Below are 23,917 nucleotides of genomic sequence, written 5' to 3'. Positions count from 1 at the left end.
TTGAAGTACTTGATGTACCTTTCGGCTATGGCCTGGCAAACGGGGTTTTGTGTGTTTGTACTGAGCATTTTATTGCTATATTATATAATGTGTATAGCCTGTAGATGAGTGCGGAATGCTTATGGCTATTCTAGTTTTGTGGCTAACTCGTAAGACTTGTGGTAAGGCGAGTATGTGTGACTGTAGGGAACTTATGTACTGGGGGGTTAGGTGAGTAAGAGTATGTACTTTGTTTTATCATGAGATTGTGATGTAGGTTCTTTCGGTTATCGATTATTTGTGTTGGATGTGAGTAACCGATATATTTATATATTTATCATAATATTCTTCTTATTGTATTGTATAGTGCATTGGCAACATGTCCCAGTAATATTATGTAAATAGTGTATACCTGAAGGGATTATGGATTTATTTATATTATTGAACCTGCTACAGGGGTCACCTACATGTTATGTTCTTGTTGTTGTTCTTGTGTACATAGGGTTAAGATTACCCATCTTTCTTAATGTTATGTTTTGTCACAACCGATATTTTCTAGTATATTTGTGTAACCTCTTGTGTTTGTTAATATTGTGTTTGTTATTTGCTGTTGTAAGTTCTGAGAGATTGTTTCAAAATGTGTTTATATTCAATGTGTATCAACCCTTGTTTAAGGGGTTTTTATGTTAAGCTATGTATTGTATTTAAAAAAAAATAATAATAATAATAAGGTTAGGTAAGTTTTCTAAGTTACTTTTGGTGCAAAATGATGAATTTTTACATCAACATTAATGAAAAAAAAACATCTTTAAACGTATAATACAAAATTTTAGAAAGGACTTAATTTTAAACGAGTTCTTGCTAATTGACCAGTTTTACATATTCGGCACGACATATATATATATATATATATATATATATATATATATATATATATATATATATATATATATATATATATATATATATATATATATATATATATATATACATATATATATACATATATATATATATATATATATATATATATATATATATATATATATATATATATATATATATATATATATATATATATATATGTATATATATATGTGTGTGTGTGTGTGTACATGTTTATAAAGGGGCCTCAAATATATCATATCACTTTCTAGTTGTAGCTACACTGAGAGTAAAAGGTAGATGGGATACAAGGAGAATAGAAGCATCAGGGAAGAGAGAGGTGAAGGTTTATAAACTAAAAGAGGAGGCAGTTAGGGTAAGATATAAACAGCTATTGGAGGATAGATGGGCTAATGAGAGCATAGGCAATGGGGTCGAAGAGGTATGGGGTAGGTTTAAAAATGTAGTGTTAGAGTGTTCAGCAGAAGTTTGTGGTTACAGGAAAGTGGGTGCGGGAGGGAGGAGGAGCGATTGGTGGAATGATGATGTGAAGAGAGTAGTAAGGGAGAAAAAGTTAGCATATGAGAAGTTTTTACAAAGTAGAAGTGATGCAAGGAGGGAAGAGTATATGGAGAAAAAGAGAGAGGTTAAGAGAGTGGTGAAGCAATGTAAAAAGAGAGCAAATGAGAGAGTGGGTGAGATGTTATCAACAAATTTTGTTGAAAATAAGAAAAAGTTTTGGAGTGAGATTAACAAGTTAAGAAAGCCTAGAGAACAAATGGATTTGTCAGTTAAAAATAGGAGAGGAGAGTTATTAAATGGAGAGTTAGAGGTATTGGGAAGATAGAGGGAATATTTTGAGGAATTGTTAAATGTTGATGAAGATAGGGAAGCTGTGATTTCGTGTATAGGGCAAGGAGGAACAACATCTTGTAGGAGTGAGGAAGAGCCAGTTGTGAGTGTGGGGGAAGTTCGTGAGGCAGTAGGTAAAATGAAAGGGGGTAAGGCAGCCGGGATTGATGGGATAAAGATAGAAATGTTAAAAGCAGGTGGGGATATAGTTTTGGAGTGGTTGGTGCAATTATTTAATAAATGTATGGAAGAGGGTAAGGTACCTAGGGATTGGCAGAGAGCATGCATAGTTCCTTTGTATAAAGGCAAAGGGGATAAAAGAGAGTGCAAAAATTATAGGGGGATAAGTCTGTTGAGTATACCTGGCAAAGTGTATGGTAGAGTTATTATTGAAAGAATTAAGAGTAAGACGGAGAATAGGATAGCAGATGAACAAGGAGGCTTTAGGAAAGGTAGGGTGTGTGTGGACCAGGTGTTTACAGTGAAACATATAAGTGAACAGTATTTAGATAAGGCTAAAGAGGTCTTTGTGGCATTCATGGATTTGGAAAAGGCGTATGACAGGGTGGATAGGGGGGCAATGTGGCAGATGTTGCAGGTGTATGGTGTAGGAGGTAGGTTACTGAAAGCAGTGAAGAGTTTTTTACGAGGATAGTGAGGCTCAAGTTAGAGTATGTAGGAAAGAGGGAAATTATTTCCCAGTAAAAGTAGGCCTTAGACAAGGATGTGTGATGTCACCGTGGTTGTTTAATATATTTATAGATGGGGTTGTAAGAGAAGTAAATGCGAGGGTCTTGGCAAGAGGCGTGGAGTTAAAAGATAAAGAATCACACATAAAGTGGGAGTTGTCACAGTTGCTCTTTGCTGATGACACTGTGCTCTTGGGAGATTCTGAAGAGAAGTTGCAGAGATTGGTGGATGAATTTGGTAGGGTGTGCAAAAGAAGAAAATACAGGAAAGAGTAAGGTTATGAGGATAACAAAAAGATTAGGTGATGAAAGATTGGATATCAGATTGGAGGGAGAGAGTATGGAGGAGGTGAATGTATTCAGATATTTGGGAGTGGACGTGTCAGCGGATGGGTCTATGAAAGATGAGGTGAATCATAGAATTGATGAGGGGAAAAGGGTGAGTGGTGCACTTTGGAGTCTGTGGAGACAAAGAACTTTGTCCTTGGAGGCAAAGAGGGGAATGTATGAGAGTATAGTTTTACCAACGCTCTTATATGGGTGTGATGCATGGGTGATGAATGTTGCAGCGAGGAGAAGGCTGGAGGCATTGGAGATGTCATGTCTGAGAGCAATATGTGGTGTGAATATAATGCAGAGAATTCGTAGTTTGGAAGTTAGGAGGAGGTGCGGGATTACCAAAACTGTTGTCCAGAGGGCTGAGGAAGGGTTGTTGAGGTGGTTCGGACATGTGGAGAGAATGGAGCGAAACAGAATAACTTCAAGAGTGTATCAGTCTGTAGTGGAAGGAAGGCGGGGTAGGGGTCGGCCTAGGAAAGGTTGGAGGGAGGGGGTAAAGGAGGTTTTGTGTGCGAGTTGCTTGGACTTCCAGCAGGCATGCGTGAGCGTGTTTGATAGGAGTGAATGGAGACAAATGGTTTTTAATACTTGACGTGCTGTTGGAGTGTGAGCAAAGTAACATTTATGAAGGGGTTCAGGGAAACCGGCAGGCCGGACTTGAGTCCTGGAGATGGGAAGTACAGTGCCTGCACTCTGAAGGAGGGGTGTTAATGTTGCAGTTTAAAAACTGTAGTGTAAAGCACCCTTCTGGCAAGACAGTGATGGAGTGAATGATGGTGAAAGTTTTTCTTTTTCGGGCCACCCTGCCTTGGTGGGTATATATATATATATATATATATATATATATATATATATATATATATATATATATATATATATATATATATATATATATATATATATATGCAAAACAACCACTGTGAAAGAATAGCGAAATTCCAAGTACATTCGTGACTTCTCACATTATCAAGGAACTATGAAAAACAAAACATCAAAGGAAGGCATATATAGGGTCAAGACTAAACCTCACCATCACGCCACCATAACAACGCTACACTTCACAAATAGCTTGTCAACATTTTGAGCCCTAGTGTTTGAAAAATTTCTAACTCTAATGTTAAAAACAGTATAGATTTAGTTTATAAATTAAGCACCTTGACTGACTTAAATGATTTAACCATGGGAAGTTTTGATGTTATTTCCTTGTTTACAAAAGTTCCAACTGATGATTTAATACATTTCTTATCTGAAGAACTTGTTAATACTTGTTCCTACTATCATTTACTTACTAAACTTTGCATTGTTGACTCAAAATTTGTATTTTATACTCAGATGGTGGGTATGGCAAAGGGAAATCCTCTTTCACCTGTTCTTAGTATCTTATAAATGGAATTTTTTAAACAAGATTGCTTAACACAATCCTTCCTAACAGAGCTAAGTCGTTTATATATGTTGATGATATTTTGTGTCATATATCTAAGAATGTCGAAATAAACCATTTCCTTGTTAAATTAAATAACTTAGCTCATTCTATAAACTTTACTCTTGAGTTCAAAGCAAATAACTCAATGCTTTTTCTAGATGTTTTAATTATTAAGGGTATCAATGATTTTAATTTTAAAATTTACAGAAAACCTACAAATAACTGTTCATATGTAACTATCATTCTTCACATCATGAGAGAGCCAGACTGTCGGTTTTCTCATCAATGTTTTTGAGAGCTTTGCGTATTTGTAGTTCTGAGTTCATAAATGAAGAAATATCAGAAATTTATGAAATAGCTGATGATCTAAAATACCCAAGAATAATTGATAAATCTTCTAAAGCTGCTAGAAATACTTTTTTACAATCCGAAATGGGACAATCAACCTTATTCAGCTAAAAATATGTTGGTTCTCCCTTACCATGAAAACTTGGTTGATATGCCCTCTCTTCTTAAGACTTTTAGTATCAAAGTTATATTAAAAAATCTTCATACAGTGAAAAGACTCTTGATAAAGAATTCTCCCCAAAATTCTGACGGATGTATGGATAAGATTCCTTGTAAAATTTGCGATAAAGTTTATTGTGGTCAAACTGTAAAAAGTCTTGAACTAAAATTAAAAGAACATAAATATAGCATTAGAACTGGACAAGATTCTAATGCTCTATTTATTCATATGAGAGATTTTAACCATCAAATTGCTTTCAAAAGACTGAGAAGGTTGTATCAAGCAAATCTATGGTTGACAGATATATAAGTGAATCATGTTTCATAAAAAGCAGTTCTGAAAATAACATGAATATTTCCTTTGGTATATATAAATTGGATTCATCTATAATTAATAAAATTTTAACAGAATTTAATGATACATTTGATAAGTAATAAATGTTAATTCTTCGGTAGAGTATTAGGTGGGTTTCACTGAGTCGGGTGTTGTCCCGCGTGTGTGAGGTGTTGCTTTGTTGTGGTGACGTGATGGAGAGGTGCAGTCGTGGCCCTTTATATGCTTTCATTTGATGTTTTCTTTTTTATAGTTCCTTGATAATTTTAGAAGTCACGAAAGAGCTTCGAATTTCGCTATTCTTTCACAGTGATTTTTTTGCATATATATATATATATATATATATATATATATATATATATATATATATATATATATATATATATATATATATATATATATATATATATATATATATATATATATATATATATATATATATATATATATATATATATATATATATATATATATATATATATATATATATATATATATGTATATAATGCATTTTTTCTCTCCATTAACGAGTGTTGTCCCTAAACCCGTTAAATATACTGTTGCAAATACGGATATGATGTACATATTATAACTTGCAAGACGAAACTGCCCAGTCTATTATATTGCTTTGTAATTCATGTAACTCACTCAACTCAATAGACTGGATGAACACAATTTAGGTTATTAAAAACTAAACTCGTAATTATTCTGCAAATTTTTAACTTGAAATGACACTTATTACGTATTCATATATTTTCATATTTGCTTGCTTTGATTCATCTGCTAATTTGCGTTAATTTCACTGAGTCTCCAAGATAAACAGTTGAAGTACTTATATTACTTTTTACCATTGCGATAATGATTAAGTTATTTGCCACTCCTAGAAATCATCTCATCCTGCAGAATAAGGACCCGACATCCAAGCTTCCAGTGATGGTGTGGATTCACGGTGGTGGATTCTACTCTGGGGGAGCATCTGAGTACCTGCCACATGTTCTCCTCAATCATGATGTGGTATTGGTGGTTATCCAGTACAGACTAGGGGTTTTCGGTAAGTGATTATAAGAACGTTAGGAAGAAGGAGCACTACAGTAGTCCTACTGCCCCTAGCTGGCTAGATCCAACTCACACTCCCCTCCACCCACTCATGTATTTGTCAAACCTACACAACGTTTTAGTTTCAGTGACGTTACTCGGGAGTTTGTTCCACTCACCCACATCTCTAGTTTTACCAGTTTGGCGTTTTTCTATATCCTTTGTAAAACTAAATTTTTGCAGCTTGAACACATTACAGCGAGTCCTGTTTTTCTTAGATATTTTATGCATATTATCAATGGTCAACAATTTTTGAAAAGTTGTTTGCCTCTTAATAGAGATTAGTTAATTCTTATGTTTTTTCATGTCATAAATCCAAATATCACCTTGAAAAATGCTTATTGGCTATAGGTTCAAAGATACGAGACATGTAATATTTCATTATTTTATTATAACGTACAATATGTGTCAGTATGTTTTGAACCCTAATCCGTACCTACTACTGCATTTATGCTTGAGGCTTATAGTGTGCTTATTGGGCTGAAGAATCATCTTTTACCAATGTCCAGCAATAGTCTGCAATAGGAATAAGAAGATGAGAGATAGAGTGTGCTTCCCTGGAGCTGGTGTTGGGGACATTGTCAACAGACTGGATAATATCATGTCAGGTAATGGGAACAAGCCCATTATCTGTCTCAGTGCTGGTGGAAATGATATTGGGAAGGGTAGGAGAGAAGAGCTGCTAGATAAGTACAGGTCAGCTATAGATTTCATTAAGTCTAAGGGAGGGATCCCAATCATATGTAGCATCTTGCCTAGAAGGGGAGTAGGAAATGAATGGTTGTCTAGGGCAATTGGTGTAAATTGCTGGCTAGACAGATACTGCAAGGAACTTGCAATCCCATTCATTGACAACTGGAACAACTTTTATGGCAAACATGATATGTATGCAAGGGATGGGGTTCATCTCTCTGGGGCAGGGGTGGTAGCACTTGCAGACTCGATTGAGAAGGCCATTGGTGAAATGCCTATGATTTTAAACTGATGGAAGATAGAGGTATGGGTGTGTGTGGGAAACAAGCAGGTTGCAACACTAGGGTTGGAAACAGTAAATGTATAAAAGGCATTCAGCATGAAGTTATAAATAAAGACAATAGAACAGGTCAGAAAACAAAGGGGGACAGCAGAGGGCAGCAAGGGACTAGCTCCCTTAAGGTTTACTATACTAATAGCAGGAGTGTTAGAAATAAGATAGATGAGCTAAGATTAATTGCAAGTGCAGGAAACATAGATATTATTGCTATAACAGAGACCTGGCTCAATCTGAAAGATAGTGAGATGCCATCTGAATGTCACATACAAGGCTATAAATTATTCCACACTGACAGGGTCAACAGGAAAGGTGGTGGAGTAGCGATGTATGTCAGAGACAATTTAAATTGTTGTGTTAGACAAGATATTAAATTAGAAGCGTCAGCCACTGAATCTGTTTGGTTACAGCTTCTCGAGGGCCGAGAAAAACTAATTTTGGGTGTGATTTACAGGGCCCCAAATCTTGATAGGGAGTGCAGTAAACTTCTATGGGACGAAATTCGTAAGGCATCTACATACGAAAATGTTGTGCTAATGGGAGACTTCAACTATAGACAGATTGACTGGAGCAATTTGACAGGAAATTTAGAGTCGGGTGACTTTCTTGATACGATCCAGGATTGTTTTTTAAAACAGTTTGTGACAGAGCCAACTAGGGGAAATAACCTCCTTGACTTGGTTCTTGCCAGTAGGGAAACACTAATTAATAATCTTGAGGTTAATGATGAGCTTGGGGAGAGTGATCACAAATCACTCAGTTTTAACATATCATGGAATTCCCCTAATAATGGCAATCAAGTCTCCGTCCCTGACTTTCGCTTGGCTGATTTCATAGGACTGAAAAATTACTTAGGTGGGCTGAACTGGAATGACCTGACTAGGGGTCAGGTAGGTGGTGATGGTTGCCGATATGATGCTTTCCAGGGCATAGTTCTAGCTGCTCAGTCAAATTATGTTCCAAATAGGGAAATCAGATCAAACAAAAATGATCCTAAATGGATGAACAATAGATTAAAATATCTGATTGGTCAAAAGAGAGGCATATATAGGCAAATCAAAAGAGGAGAGGGGCAATTAAGAAATCGATATATTCAGTTAAAGAGAGAAATAAAAAAGGGAATTAGAAAAGCAAAAAGAGATTATGAGGTTAAAGTTGCAAGAGAATCGAAGACTAACCCAAAAGGATTCTTTCAGGTATACAGAAGTAAGATCAGGGACAAGATAGGCCCACTCAAAAGTTCCTCGGGTCAGCTCACTGACAGTGATAAGGAAATGTGTAGAATTTTTAACACATACTTCCTCTCAGTTTTTACACAGGAGGATACCAGCGATATTCCAGTAATGATAAATTTTGTAGAACAGGACGTTAATAAACTGTGCACTATTAGGGTCACAAGTGACATGGTCCTTAGGCAAATAGATAAATTAAAACCTAACAAATCCCCAGGCCCTTATGAACTGTATGCAAGGGTTCTAAAGGAATGTAAAGAGGAGCTTAGCACACCTTTGGCTAATCTTTTCAACATATCACTACAAACTGGCATGGTGCCAGATAAGTGGAAAATGGCAAATGTGATACCTATTTTCAAAGCAGGTGACAGGTCCTTAGCTTCGAACTATAGACCAATAAGCCTAACCTCCATAGTGGGAAAATTTATGGAATCAATAATTGCCGAGGCAGTTCGTAGCCACCTTGAAAAGCATAAATTAATCAACGAATCTCAGCATGGTTTTACAAAGGGACGTTCCTGCCTTACGAATTTATTAACTTTTTTCACTAAGGTATTTGAGGAGGTAGATCATGGTAACGAATATGATATTGTGTATATGGACTTCAGTAAGGCTTTTGACAGGGTCCCACATCAGAGACTATTGAGGAAAATTAAAGCACATGGAATAGGAGGAGAAATTTTTTCCTGGATAGAGGCATGGTTGACAAATAGGCAGCAGAGAGTTTGCATAAATGGGGAGAAATCAGAGTGGGGAAGCGTCACGAGCGGTGTTCCACAGGGGTCAGTGTTGGGCCCCCTGCTGTTCACAATCTACATAAACGACATAGATGAGGGCATAAAGAGCGACATCGGCAAGTCTGCCGATGACACCAAAATAGGCCGTCGAATTCATTCTGACGAGGACATTCGAGCACTCCTGGAAGATTTGAATAGACTGATGCAGTGGTCGGAGAAGTGGCAGATGCAGTTTAATATAGACAAATGCAAAGTTCTAAATGTTGGACAGGACAATAACCATGCCACATATAAACTAAATAATGTAGATCTTAATATTACGGATTGCGAAAAAGATTTAGGAGTTCTGGTTAGCAGTAATCTGAAACCAAGACAACAGTGCATAAGTGTTCGCAATAAAGCTAATAGAATCCTTGGCTTCATATCAAGAAGCATAAATAATAGGAGTCCTCAGGTTGTTCTTCAACTCTATACATCCTTGGTTAGGCCTCATTTAGATTATGCTGCACAGTTTTGGTCACCGTATTACAGAATGGATATAAATTCTCTGGAAAATGTACAAAGGAGGATGACAAAGATGATCCCATGTATCAGAAACCTTCCCTATGAGGATAGACTAAGGGCCCTGAAACTGCACTCTCTAGAAAGACGTAGAATTAGGGGGGATATGATTGAGGTTTATAAGTGGAAGACAGGAATAAATAAAGGGGATGTAAATAGTGTGCTGAAAATATCTAGCCTAGACAGGACTCGCAGCAATGGTTTTAAGTTGGAAAAATTCAGATTCAGGAGGGATATAGGAAAGTACTGGTTTGGTAATAGAGTTGTGGATGAGTGGAACAAACTCCCAAGTACCGTTATAGAGGCCAGAACGTTGTGTAGCTTTAAAAATAGGTTGGATAAATACATGAGTAGATGTGGGTGGGTGTGAGTTAGACCTGATAGCTTGTGCTAACAGGTCGGTTGCCGTGTTCCTCCCTTAAGTCAGTGTGACCTGACCTGACTAGGTTGGGTGCATTGGCTTAAGCCGGTAGGGACTTGGACCTGCCTCGCATGGGCCAGTAGGCCTTCTGCAGTGTTCCTTCGTTCTTATGTTCTTATGTTCTTAAGCATTCTTATGCCCCATTTCCCCTGGTACCATTATTCCATGGTTGAAATATTTTGGTGAAACCTTTGACCATGTTCGTCACTAATTGCCCTACAGTTCGCTGGAAAAAAGGCTAAATGTGATTTTAAGTGACATGTTTCATCCCATGTTCTTATAAGCCTTGATGAGGTTTTCCACCAATTCTTTATAGTTGCCTTCCCTTCTGTTTCCGATAAATCCCTTCGTCACTAACTTGAATGCTTCCCAAGCAGCTTTCTCCTCCCCATGAAGGTCTGATTCAAAGTCACCATCTTCAAGAAGCTCTCGAATCTGAGGACCATTGAAGACTCCCTCTCTTATCTTAGCTTCGCTCAGTGAGGGGAATTTTGATGCTAAATACTTGAATCTTCCTGTTCAACCAGTGGTGAAGGATAGTAGCACAGTTGTTGCAGCATATGTGTGGAATCCAGTTCTTATCCTGGTCACCAATCTTGCATCCAAAATATATGTGATATGCCTTTCTAACCATAGCAGTTATACGGAGCTTCTGTGATGCAAAGGTTACCTCACCACAAATGTAGAAGTTATCTTCCCTATTCACACAAGTAAGAGGCATCTGAAAGAAGAAAACAACAGACAATTAGAATATAAACAGAAAATTTATTTATTATTTTATCTTTATAATACAGAGCATGACAGCTAAGCAGAAGTATTTATATCATTTGGTTGGAAAATAAAATTAATATAATATGCCTGACGTGCATATCAATAGCTTACTTAGTGAATATTTATTATAAATTTAAAGAGTGTTTGGCTAAGAAAATCACCTATATTTCACCTCCGAATATAAACTTACACATCCCAATTACCTTCTGTGACTGCTGGAACAATAATGAAGGTCAGTGAGACAGTGAGTGGTAAGAAACACAGCCACAAGCCTGTTGGAACCTGTTGTGACACGTAGGTGTATATTGAAAACTAGAGCTAATAAGCAATTTTAACCATGATGTTCGTTGTCAGTGACCTAAAATTAGTTGAAAATTGCTTCTCTGGTCTCAGATGCATTTTGGTTGTTGACCAGTGAATTATTTATATCCCCTTCATTTACTCCTATTTTCCATTTATACACCTCAGTTATATTATGCCCAATTCTACGCAGATACAGGGCTCTCAGTCAGTCCCCATAGGAATGATGTCTGATTCATGAGATCAACTTTGTCAGCCTTCTTTGTACGTTTTCCTGCGCATTTATACCTATTCTGTGCAACATAATCTAAATGAGACCTAACCATAGATATATTGAGTTGAAGAATAACCTGAAGACTCCTGTTAACTATACTTCTTAATAAGAAGCCAAGAATTCTGTTCACTTTATTGCTAACACTTATGTGCTGTTGTCTTCGATTAAGATTGCTGATAACCAGAATTCCTAAATCTTATTTAGCAATCAGTGCCAATAAGATCTACAATATTTAGTTTATAAGTGTTATGGTTATTATCTTTTCCAATGCCTAGAACTGTGCAATTGTCTATATTTAACTGCATCTGAAACTTCTCCGACCACTGCATCAATTAATTCTGTACTGTTCTAGTGTCCTCGTCAGAAATCTGGTGTCGTCGGCAAACCTGCTTATGTTACTGTTTATTCCCTCATTTATGTCGTTTATATAAATTGTGAACAACAGAGGGCACAACACTAACCCTTGTGGAATACCGCTTGTGATGCACATCCACTCTGATTTCTCCCTGTTTATGGAAATTCTCTGTTGCTTATCAGTTAAATAGATTCCATCAATTTTCCCTCAGTGGAGGTTAGGCCCATTAGCGTGTTATTCGACGCTTACGACCTATCTCTTGCTTTATAATAAGAGATGTAACATATTTGCCGCTTTCCACTTATTTGTCACTATGCCAGTTTGCAGTAATAGGGTGAAAACATTAGCCAAAAATTTGCCATGTTCCTCCTTACATTCCTTTACAACCCTTTCGAACATTTCATCAGGGCCCGGGAATCTCTTAGGTTTTAATTATCTATTTTTCTAAGAATCATGTCACTAGTGTCTTTGATCGTGCATAACTTATGTTCATCCTGATCTGCATAATTTGTTATTTCTGGAATTTCACTAGCATCTTCCAGCGTAAATACTGAGGAAATAAGTGTTAAAGATTCTACACATTTCTTTTTCACCTGTTAGTGAGCTGACCTGTGTGCATAAGAACATAAGAAAGAAGAAACACTACAGCAGGCCTACTGGCCCATGCAAAGCAGATCCATGTCACCCCCAGGCTTAGACCAATAACCCACCTAGTCAGGTCACTTCCACTTAAGCAAGGAGCACGGCATGCAACCTAGTACCACAAGCAGGTCAGGCCCAAATCGCACCCATCCACACCCACTCATGTATTTAGCTAACCTATTTTTAAAACTTCATAACGTCATAGCTCCTATGACGGTACTCGGGAGTTCGTTCCACTCATCCACAACTTTATCCTTCCTTTATCCTTCCTGAATCTGAATTTTTCCAACTTGAAACCACTGCTGCGAATCCTACTTACACCCCCCGTATTTATTCCTGTTTTCTATTTATACACCTCAATCATATCCCCCTTAATTCTATGCCTTTCTAGAGAGCGCAGATTCAGGGTTCTCAGTCTATCCTCATATGGAAAATTTCTGATACATGGGATCAACTTTGTCATCTTCCTCTGTACGTTTCCCAGTGCATCAATATCCATTCTGTAATACGGTGACCAGAACTGTGCAGCATAATCTAAATGAGGCCTAACCAAGGATATATAGAGTTGAACAACCTGAGGACTTCTATTGTTTATACTACTTGATATGAAGCCGAAGATTCAGTTAACTTTATTGCAAACACGAATGCACTGTTGTCTTGGTTTTAGATTGCTGTTAACCTGAACTCCTAAATCCTTTTCGCAATCAGTAGTATTAAGATCTTAGATCTAAGTTATTTAGTTTATATGTAGCATGGTTATTTTCCTGTCCAACATTTAGAACTTGGCATTTGTCTATATTAAACTGCATCTGCCACTTCTCCGACCATTGCATCAGTCTATTCAAATCATCCTGGAGTGCCCTAATGTCCTCATTAGAATGAACTGGACTGCCTAGTTTGGTGTCACCAGCAAATTGCTAATGTCGCTATTTATTCCCTCATTTATGTTGTTTATGTAAATTGTGAACAACAATGGGCCCTGCAGAACACTGCTTGTAATATGCCCCCATTCTGATTTCTCTCCATTTATGCAAACTCTCCACTGCCTATTTGTGAACCATTCCTCTACCCAGGAAAAAAATTCTCATATTCCGTGTGCCTTAAGCTTCCTCAATAGCCTCTGATGTGGAAGTCTTATCAAAAGCCTTACTAAAGTCCATATACGCAATATCATATTCATTACCATGATCTACCTCCTCAAATACCTTAGTGAAAAAAAATTAGTAAATTCATAAGACAGGAACGCCCCTATGTAAAACTGTGTTGAGATTCATTAATCAATTTTTGCCTTTCAAGATGGCTACGAATTGTTTCGGCAATTATTGATTCCATAAATTTTCTCACTATGGAGGTAAGGCTTATTGATCTATAGTTCAAAGCTAAGAACCTGTCACCTGCCTTGTAAATAGGTATTACACTTGCCATTTTTCACTTATCAGGCATTATGCCATTTTGTAGTGATATATTGAAAAGATTAGCCAAAGGTTTGCTAAGTTCCTCTTTACATTCCTTTAAAACCCTTCCAAACAGTTCATCAGGGCCTGGGGATTTATTTGGCTTTAATTTCTCTATTTGTCTGAGGACCATGTCACTAGTTACCCCAATCGTGCATAGTTTATTATCGTACTGTTCTACATAATCTATTATTTCTGGAATTTTGCTAGTATATTCCTTGGTAAAAACTGAGAGGAAGTAAGTATGGAAAATTTCACACATTTACTTATCACTGTCAGTGGCCAGACCTGAGTTACTCTTAAGTGGGCCTATCTTGTCCCTAATCTTACTTTGAATCCATTGCGACCTTAGCCTCATAATCCCTCTTTGCTTTTCTTATTGTTTTTTTTATTTCTCTCTTCAATTGAATATATTGATTTCTTAACTGTCCATCCCCTCCTTTATGATACGCCTATACATGCCTCTCTTTTGACTAGTGAGAGGTTTTAATCTATTGCTCATCCATTTGGGATCACTTTTCTTTCATCACTTTCAGAACAAAAGTTGTCTGGGCAGCTAGAACTATGCTTTAAAAAACGTCATATTTTCAACCAACACCACCTACCTGACCCATAGTCAGGTTACCCCAATTTTGCTCACCCAGGTAATTTGTCAGTCCCATGAAATCGGCCAAGCGAAAGTCTGGGACAGAGATTTGATTGCAGTTATCAGTGTAATTCCATGATATATTGATTTGTGATCACTTTCCACAAGCTCATCATTAACCTCAAGATTATTAATTAGTGAATCTTTGTTGGCAAGAACAAAGTCAAGCAGATTGTTTCCTCTAGTTGGTTCTGTCACAAACTGTTTTAAAAAGCAATCCTGAACTGTATCACGAAAGTCAGTAGACTAAAGATTTCCTGATATATTGTTCCACCAATTTGTCTAAAGTTAAAATCTCCCATTAAGACAACATTTTCATCCCATAACAGCTTACTGCACTCCTTATCAAGGTTTGGGAGGGGGGCTATAAATTACACCCAAAATTAATTTTTCACTACCTTCGAAAAACTGTAGTCAAACATATGCTGTCCAATGTTTCTAACCTTACATCATGTCTAACACAACAATTAAAATTATCCCTGACATACATCGCCACTCAACCACCCTTCCTGTTCACCTTATCAGTGTAGAATAATTTATAATCCTGTACGTTGCATTCGGAAGGCATTTCTTTATCTTTTAAGTTGAAGCAGGTCTCTGTTATAGCAATAATATCTATATTGCCTGCACTAGCAAGTAATCTTAGCTTATCTCTCTTATTTCTTAGACTCCTATTTGTATAGTAAACTTTAAAGGGAGCTAGTCACTCGTTGCCCTCTTCTATCTCTCCTTTTCTTGTTGATCAATTGCTTTGCCTATCCAAGCAACGTTATTTTGAATATTGTCTTTCAAATCTATCCCTGAGGTATCCTGGTAATATCTGCTATTTTCAACCCTAATACTGCAGCCTGATTGTTTCCCACAAACACCCATACCTCTATAATCTATCAGTTTAAGGTCCTGGACAAGTCATCAATTACCCACTCAATGGAATTGGTTAATGTAACCTCTCCAGCCCCAGAGAGATGAACTCCACTGAAGTACACTCGTCCTGGAGAACAGAGAATCGATTTCCTACCTACACATCTTCTCTACTAACCTTCTTTATCTTCCTTCTTCCTGAATTGTGAGCCACTTGCCACTTAAAGTGGCTACCACTCTCACTGCTGGTGACCATTTCCTCCTTACCAGCTCAAGCCATCTCACACTCACTCACAAACCCATCTAGGCAAACCTTAAGCCTCCTATTTTCTTCCTGAAGAAATAGAACCTCCTTCTTCAACACTTTATGTATTCGCTTTTACATTTTAAGTTACAGGTGCAGAGCTCTGCTTGTGGCGTTCGGTCAGTGTTTAAAACGCACTGTTCATTCCCATGTGTTTTCCGGTGAAGAAACCATAATACTGTTGGTTAGACCAGTTTTGACTTAAAGTAGGAATATTTTTTTTTATTTCTTCAATCATTCGTCTGAAGGATGTCTTGTAGTTTGGTGTGTATCTGATGAGATTTTCCTGATTTCATGTGTTCTTACTGTGACAATGTTGATCCAGATTCATATTTCTCTGATGCCTTGAATCTCTCATCAGATCTATTATTTTCATATTTCCGATTTTCACTTTCACCCATAACTGTATGAATCGCTTTATTTAAATTACAACAAATTGGTGTAAAATTTGTCACATTCGCATACATTACGTGATCTTCATTAGACTGAATGATTCTACTGAATTTAATTTTAGATATCATGAAAAGAGTATATTCTAAACTTATTGCTTGATTCTGAAACAACTCTGATGCAAATTTAAGCATGTGTCAGTTAATTAAACACTTTTGAGTATGAGAAAGGGTATCATAGATGTGTACGGTGAATGAGTACATCACTTAATGAATTTTATCTCCATTTCTTAAAGGTATGAGCAAATATTAACTAAAATAAAAGGTTCGCAGTATTATATTTTGTTACAGTGGTTGCCCTAGAGTGCAACAATGTATACATTACATATACATTGTTATCTATGAATACCGAGGTAGCTCAGTATTCATGTGTACATTTTTGATCATTAAAGGTTTCCTCTCAACTGAAGACTCGGTGATTCCCGGCAACTTCGGCTTGAAGGATCAGACGCTGGCGCTGCAGTGGGTGCAGCGGAACATCCACAAATTTGGAGGAGACAAGACCAAAGTCACTATCTTCGGTGAGAGCGCCGGTGGTGCCTCCGTTCACTTCCAGATGCTCTCACCCAAGTCCGAAGGTGAGGAAGGAGAGAAAGTAAAGTGGTAAAGTGATAAGAAGTCTTGGGAAGAAACCAAAATAATAATGGCAAAGCATTAAGTTGGTAACATGATAGGAAGCTGCGTCATTTAAAGAAATGTTTCGAGGTAAGTCTTGACAAGATTTGAGGCTTTAATTTTTAACTCCTGGTTCCCCCCTACCAAAAAATTACCAGCGTTTGTGCATTTCTGCTTAAGCTGATTCTGCCGCCTATTCGAAGGCCACTTGAAAAAACAAGCAAATGTTTCCTTTGTGATCCAGAGTCAGGAGAGACTTTAATACTTCAGTATATGACTTTGTACTTCTCTGTAAAGTTTGTACTACAATATAAGACTTTTTCCTACACTATAAAATGTTAGTAGTGATGATTTCTACAGAGCGCACCCTTCCGGTTTAGGGCCTTCTACAGAGCGCACCCTTCCGGTTTAGGGCCTTCTACAGAGCGCACCCTTCCGGTCTAGGGCCAGCAGCTGGAGGGTCCCCTTTTCACACCTAGGTGTTACTTCCGGTTTCACCTTGACCTTGACCTCGCCCTCGAGTCCACCCCACCCTTGACCCCCCGCCCACGACCCCCCTTCGCGACCCCCCTTCGCGACCCCCCGTCGCGCCGCGCGCCCCCGCGCGCCCGCCCGCGCGCCCGCCCGCGCGCCCGCCCGCGCCCTTCGCGACCCCCGCCCGCGCCTTCAGCTGCGCCTTCTGCAGCGTCGTCCGGATCGCCCCCGCGCCTCGAATTTTTTTCCGATTTTTTCGAATTTTTTTTGAATTTCATTTTTTTGTGCTCTCCATCTCCTCGGATCAAATTTTTAAGGTTCCCCCTCCCACTTTCACCCACCCCCCATTCCCCCTCCGATTTTCACCCCCCAACCCCCAAAATTTCTCGATAATACAAGTTTTTGGATTCCCCCCTATGGGGGTTTCGAAATTCTTATGATCTCCTCGGACCAAGGTTTTTGGATCCCCCTCCGACTTTCACCCCCCAACCCCAAAAATTTCTTGATATCAAAGTCTCCACTTCCTCGAATCAAGTTTTTTGGATCCCCCCTATGGGGTTTTCGAAATTCTCCATCTCCTTGGATCAAGTTTTTTGGATTGTCCCTCCTTCCACCCCAACCCCCACCTCAAATTTTTCTCGATAATACAAGTTTGGATTCCCCCCTATGGGGGTTTTGAATTTCTTATGAGCTCCTCGGATCAAATTTTTGAGGTTCCCCCTCTCACTTTCACCCCCATCCCAAAATTTCTCGATAATACAAGTTTTGGATTCCCCCTTTTGGGGGTTTCGAAATTCTTATGAGCTCCTTGGATCAAGGTTTTTGGATCCCCCTCTGGGGGTAAGCATGCTTACTACAGGTCTAAACAAGTCAAATGACCTAAGAAGGGTGTTTACTCGGCGGTCAGTGACGTCACGCGCACACAGGTTGAATCAGGTCGAGCCTTTTAGTTCATTAAAGTTAATAAGGGGACATAGTAGTGACGTCACGCGCACACAGGTTGAATCATGTCGACCCTTTTAGTTCATTAAAGTTAATAAGGGGACATAGTACCTACATCATAGGGAAAACATTTCCACTCTTAACCCAATTTTTCTCGTTTTAAATATTTCATCAGAAAGTCACATTTTTTCGTTAATACCCACAATTTCTTTACAACACAAGTCTAGACATTTTTCTCGTTTTAACTATTTCATCTCAGGTCACTCCCCACGAAGTAACCTTCTCCCCACCCTCCCAAACCCTCACACTCCAACCAACACCTCACAATTTTCACTCATAACCCCAAATTTCTCTCGTTTTAACTATTTCATCAGAAAGTCACCACATCGCTTACATCCACTTTCGTTAAATTCACTAGTCACAATTTTACATATTACGAAGTTAAATACGCACTTTTACTTTGAACACCTTCAAAACTCTTTCATAAATCATTTGAATACTCACAAAAATACCTTTATACATTTCCAAACAACACTGAAATACTCCAAAAACATCATTCGAACACCCCCAAATCACCTCTGAATACTCCCAGAACACCTTCATAAGTACTCTTGCACATCATTTGAACACCTTCATAAGTACTCTCATAATCAATTGTACACCTTCAAAAACACCTTTGAATAACCTCAAAACACCCTTGAACACCTTCAAAACACTCTCATAAATCATTTGAATACTCACATAAACACCTTTGTACATTTCCAAACAACACTGAAATACTCCAAAAACATCATTCGAACACCCCCAAATCACCTCTGAATACTCCCAGAACACCTTCATAAGTACTCTTGCACATCATTTGAACACCTTCAAAAACACCTTTGAACATTTTCCAAACAACACTGAAACACTTCCAAAACACTATTTGAGTACTCCCAAATTACACCACTGAATACTACTAAAACAACACTGAATACACTCAAAACACCACCCAAATCACCATAAACTAAGATCAACACCCACAACACCCACAACCCACAACACCCACAACACCCACAATTTTTTCTCGTTTTATCTAATTTCATCAGAAAGTCACAACAACCCACAATTTTTTCTCGTTTTATCTAATTTCATCAGAAAGTCACAACAACCCACAACTTATAACCACTTTTCAGCATCTCTAGTTCGACAAACATCACCCACATCCCACACCACCCACAACCCACATCACCCACATCCCACATCCCCCACAACCCACATCACCCACACACCACAACACCCACAACCCACATCACCCACAACCCACATCACCCACAACAACCACAACCCACATTACCCACAACCCACAACACCCACAACCCACAATTTTTTCTCGTTTTAACTAATTTCATCAGAAAGTCACAACAACCCACAATTTTTTCTCGTTTTAACTAATTTCATTAGAAAAGTCACAACAACCCACAACACCCACAACACCCACAACCCACAACACCCACAACACCCACAACCCACAGCACCCACAACACCCACAACCCACAACACCCCACAACCCACAATTTTTTCTCGTTTTAACTAATTTCATCAGAAAAAGTCACAACACCCACAACCCACAACACCCACAACACCCACAACCCACAGCACCCACAACACCCACATCCCACAACACCCCACAATTTTTTTCTCGTTTTAACTAATTTCATCAGAAAAAGTCACAAAAACAACCCACTTATATCATCTTTTTCGGTATCTCTAATTCGACTAAATTACCCACAACCCTCATCAATTACCAATTTATTCACATTTTTTCCCCTTCTTTTTACTGAATCTTAAAAGTAATACACATTCCTCCCTACAGTACTAAAATTCTAATAAAATCCTCTCCATACCCATCTCCTTGTATCCACATAAATCGATATTGTACTCGCATCAACTACCCAACTATTACCTGGAGTTTACCTGGAGAGAGTTTCGGGGGTCAACGCCCCCGCGGCCCGGTCTGTGACCAGGCCTCCTAATGGATCAGCGCCTGATCAACCAGGCTGTTGCTGCTGGCTGCACGCAAACCAACGTACGAGCCACAGCCCGGCTGATCAGGAACTGACTTTAGGTGCTTGTCCAGTGCCAGCTTGAAGACTGCCAGGGGTCTGTTGGTAATCCCCCTTATGTGTGCTGGGAGGCAGTTGAACAGTCTCGGGCCCCTGACACTTATTTTATGGTCTCTTAACGTGCTAGTGACACCCCTGCTTTTCATTGGGGGGATGGTGCATCGTCTGCCAAGTCTTTTGCTTTCGTAGTGAGTGATTTTCGTGTGCAAGTTCGGTACTAGTCCCTCTAGGATTTTCCAGGTGTATATAATCATGTATCTCTCCCTCCTGCGTTCCAGGGAATACAGGTTTAGAAACCTCAAGCGCTCCCAGTAATTGAGGTGTTTTATCTCCGTTATGCGCGCCGTGAAAGTTCTCTGTACATTTTCTAGGTCGGCAATTTCACCTGCCTTGAAAGGTGCTGTTAGAGTGCAGCAATGCGACAAGTTTCAACACCCCTCCATTCTTTTTTCCAATATATCATAACTTTTCAATTCTATAATTTCTTTTTAAAATATTCACACATTTACCTTTTATTTTCAGTAAAATCTCCCCATATTTCTAATTACAACGCTCCCCATACCCCTCTCCATCTCACCCGCATTTTCTTCACATCCACTCACCCATCTCCCAACACACCTCTTCAGAACACACACAAAAATCACATTTCACATCCACAAATGCATCTCAAATCCACTAAAATCACTATAATCAAGATATTCACAAAACTCTATGACCACCTAACACACACACACACACACACACACACACACACACACACACACACACACACACACACACACACACACACACACACACACACACACATACACACACACAAACACACACACACACACTCACACACAGACACACACACACACCTAACCTATCCTAACCTAACCTAACCTAACCTAACCTAACCTAACCTACCCTAACCTTAACCCAACCTAACTTAACCTAACCTAACCTAACCTTACCTAACCTAACCTAACCTAACCTAACCTAACCTTACCTAACCTAACCTAACCTAACCTAACCTAACCTAACCTATCCTATCCTAACCTAACCTAACCTTACCTAACCTAACCTAACCTAACCTAACATTACCTAACCTAACCTAACCTATCCTAACCTAACCTAGCCTAACCTAACCTATCCTAACCTAACCTAACCTAACCTTACCTAACCTATCCTAACCTAACCTAACCTAACCTTACCCAACCTAACCTAACCTAACCTAACATTACCTAACCTAACCTAACTTATCCTAACCTAACCTAACCTAACCTAACTTAACCTAACCTAACCTAACCTAACCTAGCATAACCTTACCTAACTTAACCTAACCTATCCTAGCCTAACCTATCCTAACCTAACCTAACCTAACAATACCTAACCTATCCTAACCTAACCTAACCTAACCTAACCTAACCTAAAATATATTGGAACACTTCCAAAATACATTAGAGTACTCCAGAATTACTTTGAACGACTCCATTTTTGGATATTTCCAAATTAGTTTTGAAAACTTTATCGTAAAATCGAACATTATTTTCTTGTTGGTAAACACACCCATGGTAGAAAATCACACGACCATCTCCTTACCGAACACCTGCATCAACTCAGATCGGACAGACACCATGTAATGCGGTTCACACCCATGGTAGAAAATCACACGACCATCTCCTTACCGAACACCTGCATCATAATCTAACCCTAAACCCAGCCAATTCTATCCCTAATCCCCAACCCAACCTTAAATTCCAATTCCCAACCTAATCCCATCCTAACCTTGAATTCCAACCCAACCTTCCAAGCTAACTAATATCTTAAGCTTAACCTAACTCCTAATCCTAATCCTAATTCTTAATCCTAATTCCAATTCCCATTCTTACATCCAACCTTGAACTTTTGTCAACCTAACCTAACCTAACTTATCTCAAGCCCTAACCTTCCAACCCTTAACCTAATCACCTTTCAAACACCTTCCGAAGTACACCCAAAACACTACTGATTACTACCAAATTCACCACAGGGTACTAACCAAATCACCTGTCAAATCACCAGAAACTAAGTTTAACATCACTGCCATCCAATCATCCTTTTTATAGAATGGAATATAACTTACTGCATTTTATGTTGCATATCACATTTCCTTCCACCATCATCCCTAAACATCCTTCCCTTATTCATTCTGTATATCTCCTAGAGTTGTTTTAATCCCTGACGGCCCATCACGACGTAAGATGCCAGGAATGCAAAATCCATCACCTGACTCCAAGCACCACCTACTACACTCTGGCTCCTGCGGTCGTGATGGGCGCGTCGGTTGGTTAAAACAACTACTAAGGAGATATACAGGAATCAACAAGGAAAGGACGTTTAGGAATGACCTGGAAGATGAAATGCATATGCAACATAAAAACTGCTTGGTAAGAAATATTCATTCTATAGGATGTTGGATGGTTGAATTAATTTAAACTTAAGTCATGGTGATTTTAGTACTCAATGTTATTTGGCAGTGTCAGCTCAGTGGTGATTTGGCTCAGTTCAACTGTTGAAACAAGTTAGAGTGGGAGTATTCCGGAGGAGTTTAAATAAATTAGACCAGGAACCTAAGGCCAGGAACCAAATTAGGCAGAACAAGCTAGGAATTAGGTTAAGGACAAGAACCATTAAATTAAGGTTAGGCAACCAAGAAGGTTAGCCAGGTTAAATAAATTAGGGCTTAAGTTAGATTCAAGAAGTAGGATGAAGAAGAAGGTTAGGCCAATTGGAGGAATTAGGGATAGGGAATTTAATAGGCCAATTAGGACAAATTAAGGGCTAAACTACTGGGCTGAAATAGGTTAGGTTAGGAACCAAATTAGGGAATACAGAATAGCAAGGTTAGGGATTCACATGAATAGGTTGGCCAAGAACAAGAAGCAGGTTAACCAAGAACCAAAACAGAGCCAAATTAGGTTAGGACAGGTTCTGATTGAGGCCAGGTTAGGTTAGGTTAGAATAGGAATTAGACCAGGCTAGGATTAGGAATGAGGTTCGAATAGGTTAGGGTTAGGCTTAAGGTTAGGTTAAATTGTTTAGGTTAAGGTTAGGAATAGGAATGGAGGACACAAATTAAGGAATTAGGTTAAGGTTAGGTTCTGAACTTAACATGGAACAGTTACTTAGCAGGGAACCAAACGGAATTGGAAGGCTTGGAAGGGTTGAAACCAAGTAGGGCAAATTGGAAATTAAACCAAGCCAGGCCAGGCAATGGCAAGTAAGGACAAGCCAGGCCAGGCCAAGGACAGGAGCAGGCCAGGAACCAGGCCAAGGCCAGGCAAGGTTAAATTAAACTTAGAATTAGAGATTAGAATGGCCAGGACCAGGCAAGCCAAGGTTAGGAATAAGGCTAGGTTAGAAGGCTAGGTTAATGGAACAGGTTAGAATAGTTAGATTAGGTTAAGGCCAGGAATGAAAACTAGGTTAAATTGAGAATGCCAGGTTAGGGCAATTGGCCAGGCTAGGCTTAGGGTACAGGAACAGGCCAAGGGGTAAACCAGGCCTAGCCAAGTACAGGTTAAATTGGCCACATACCAAACAAGGGTTACTAGGTTAGGCTGGAGGACCTAGAGACCAGGTTAGGCTAGCAGGATAGGTGGCCAGTTGGGAGAAAT

At 38.8% G+C, this 23,917-nt stretch overlaps 1 protein-coding gene across 1 annotated transcript in view; it reads left to right on the top strand.

The window, feature by feature from the left end:
• The window catches only part of LOC128689986 (cholinesterase 1-like), a 154,755-nt gene that overhangs the window by 23,843 nt on the left and 106,995 nt on the right, over nucleotides 1–23,917 (top strand). Inside the window, exons 2-3 of the mRNA XM_070088678.1 lie at nucleotides 5,912–6,059; nucleotides 16,533–16,718. Of these exons, the coding sequence (XP_069944779.1) occupies nucleotides 5,912–6,059; nucleotides 16,533–16,718 (334 nt within the window). The remainder of the gene's footprint in view (nucleotides 1–5,911; nucleotides 6,060–16,532; nucleotides 16,719–23,917) is intronic.

The sequence above is a fragment of the Cherax quadricarinatus genome, chromosome 25, assembly GCF_038502225.1.
Source record: "Cherax quadricarinatus isolate ZL_2023a chromosome 25, ASM3850222v1, whole genome shotgun sequence".
Taxonomy (NCBI): domain Eukaryota; kingdom Metazoa; phylum Arthropoda; class Malacostraca; order Decapoda; family Parastacidae; genus Cherax; species Cherax quadricarinatus.
This window is presented reverse-complemented; position numbering and strand designations above follow the sequence as displayed.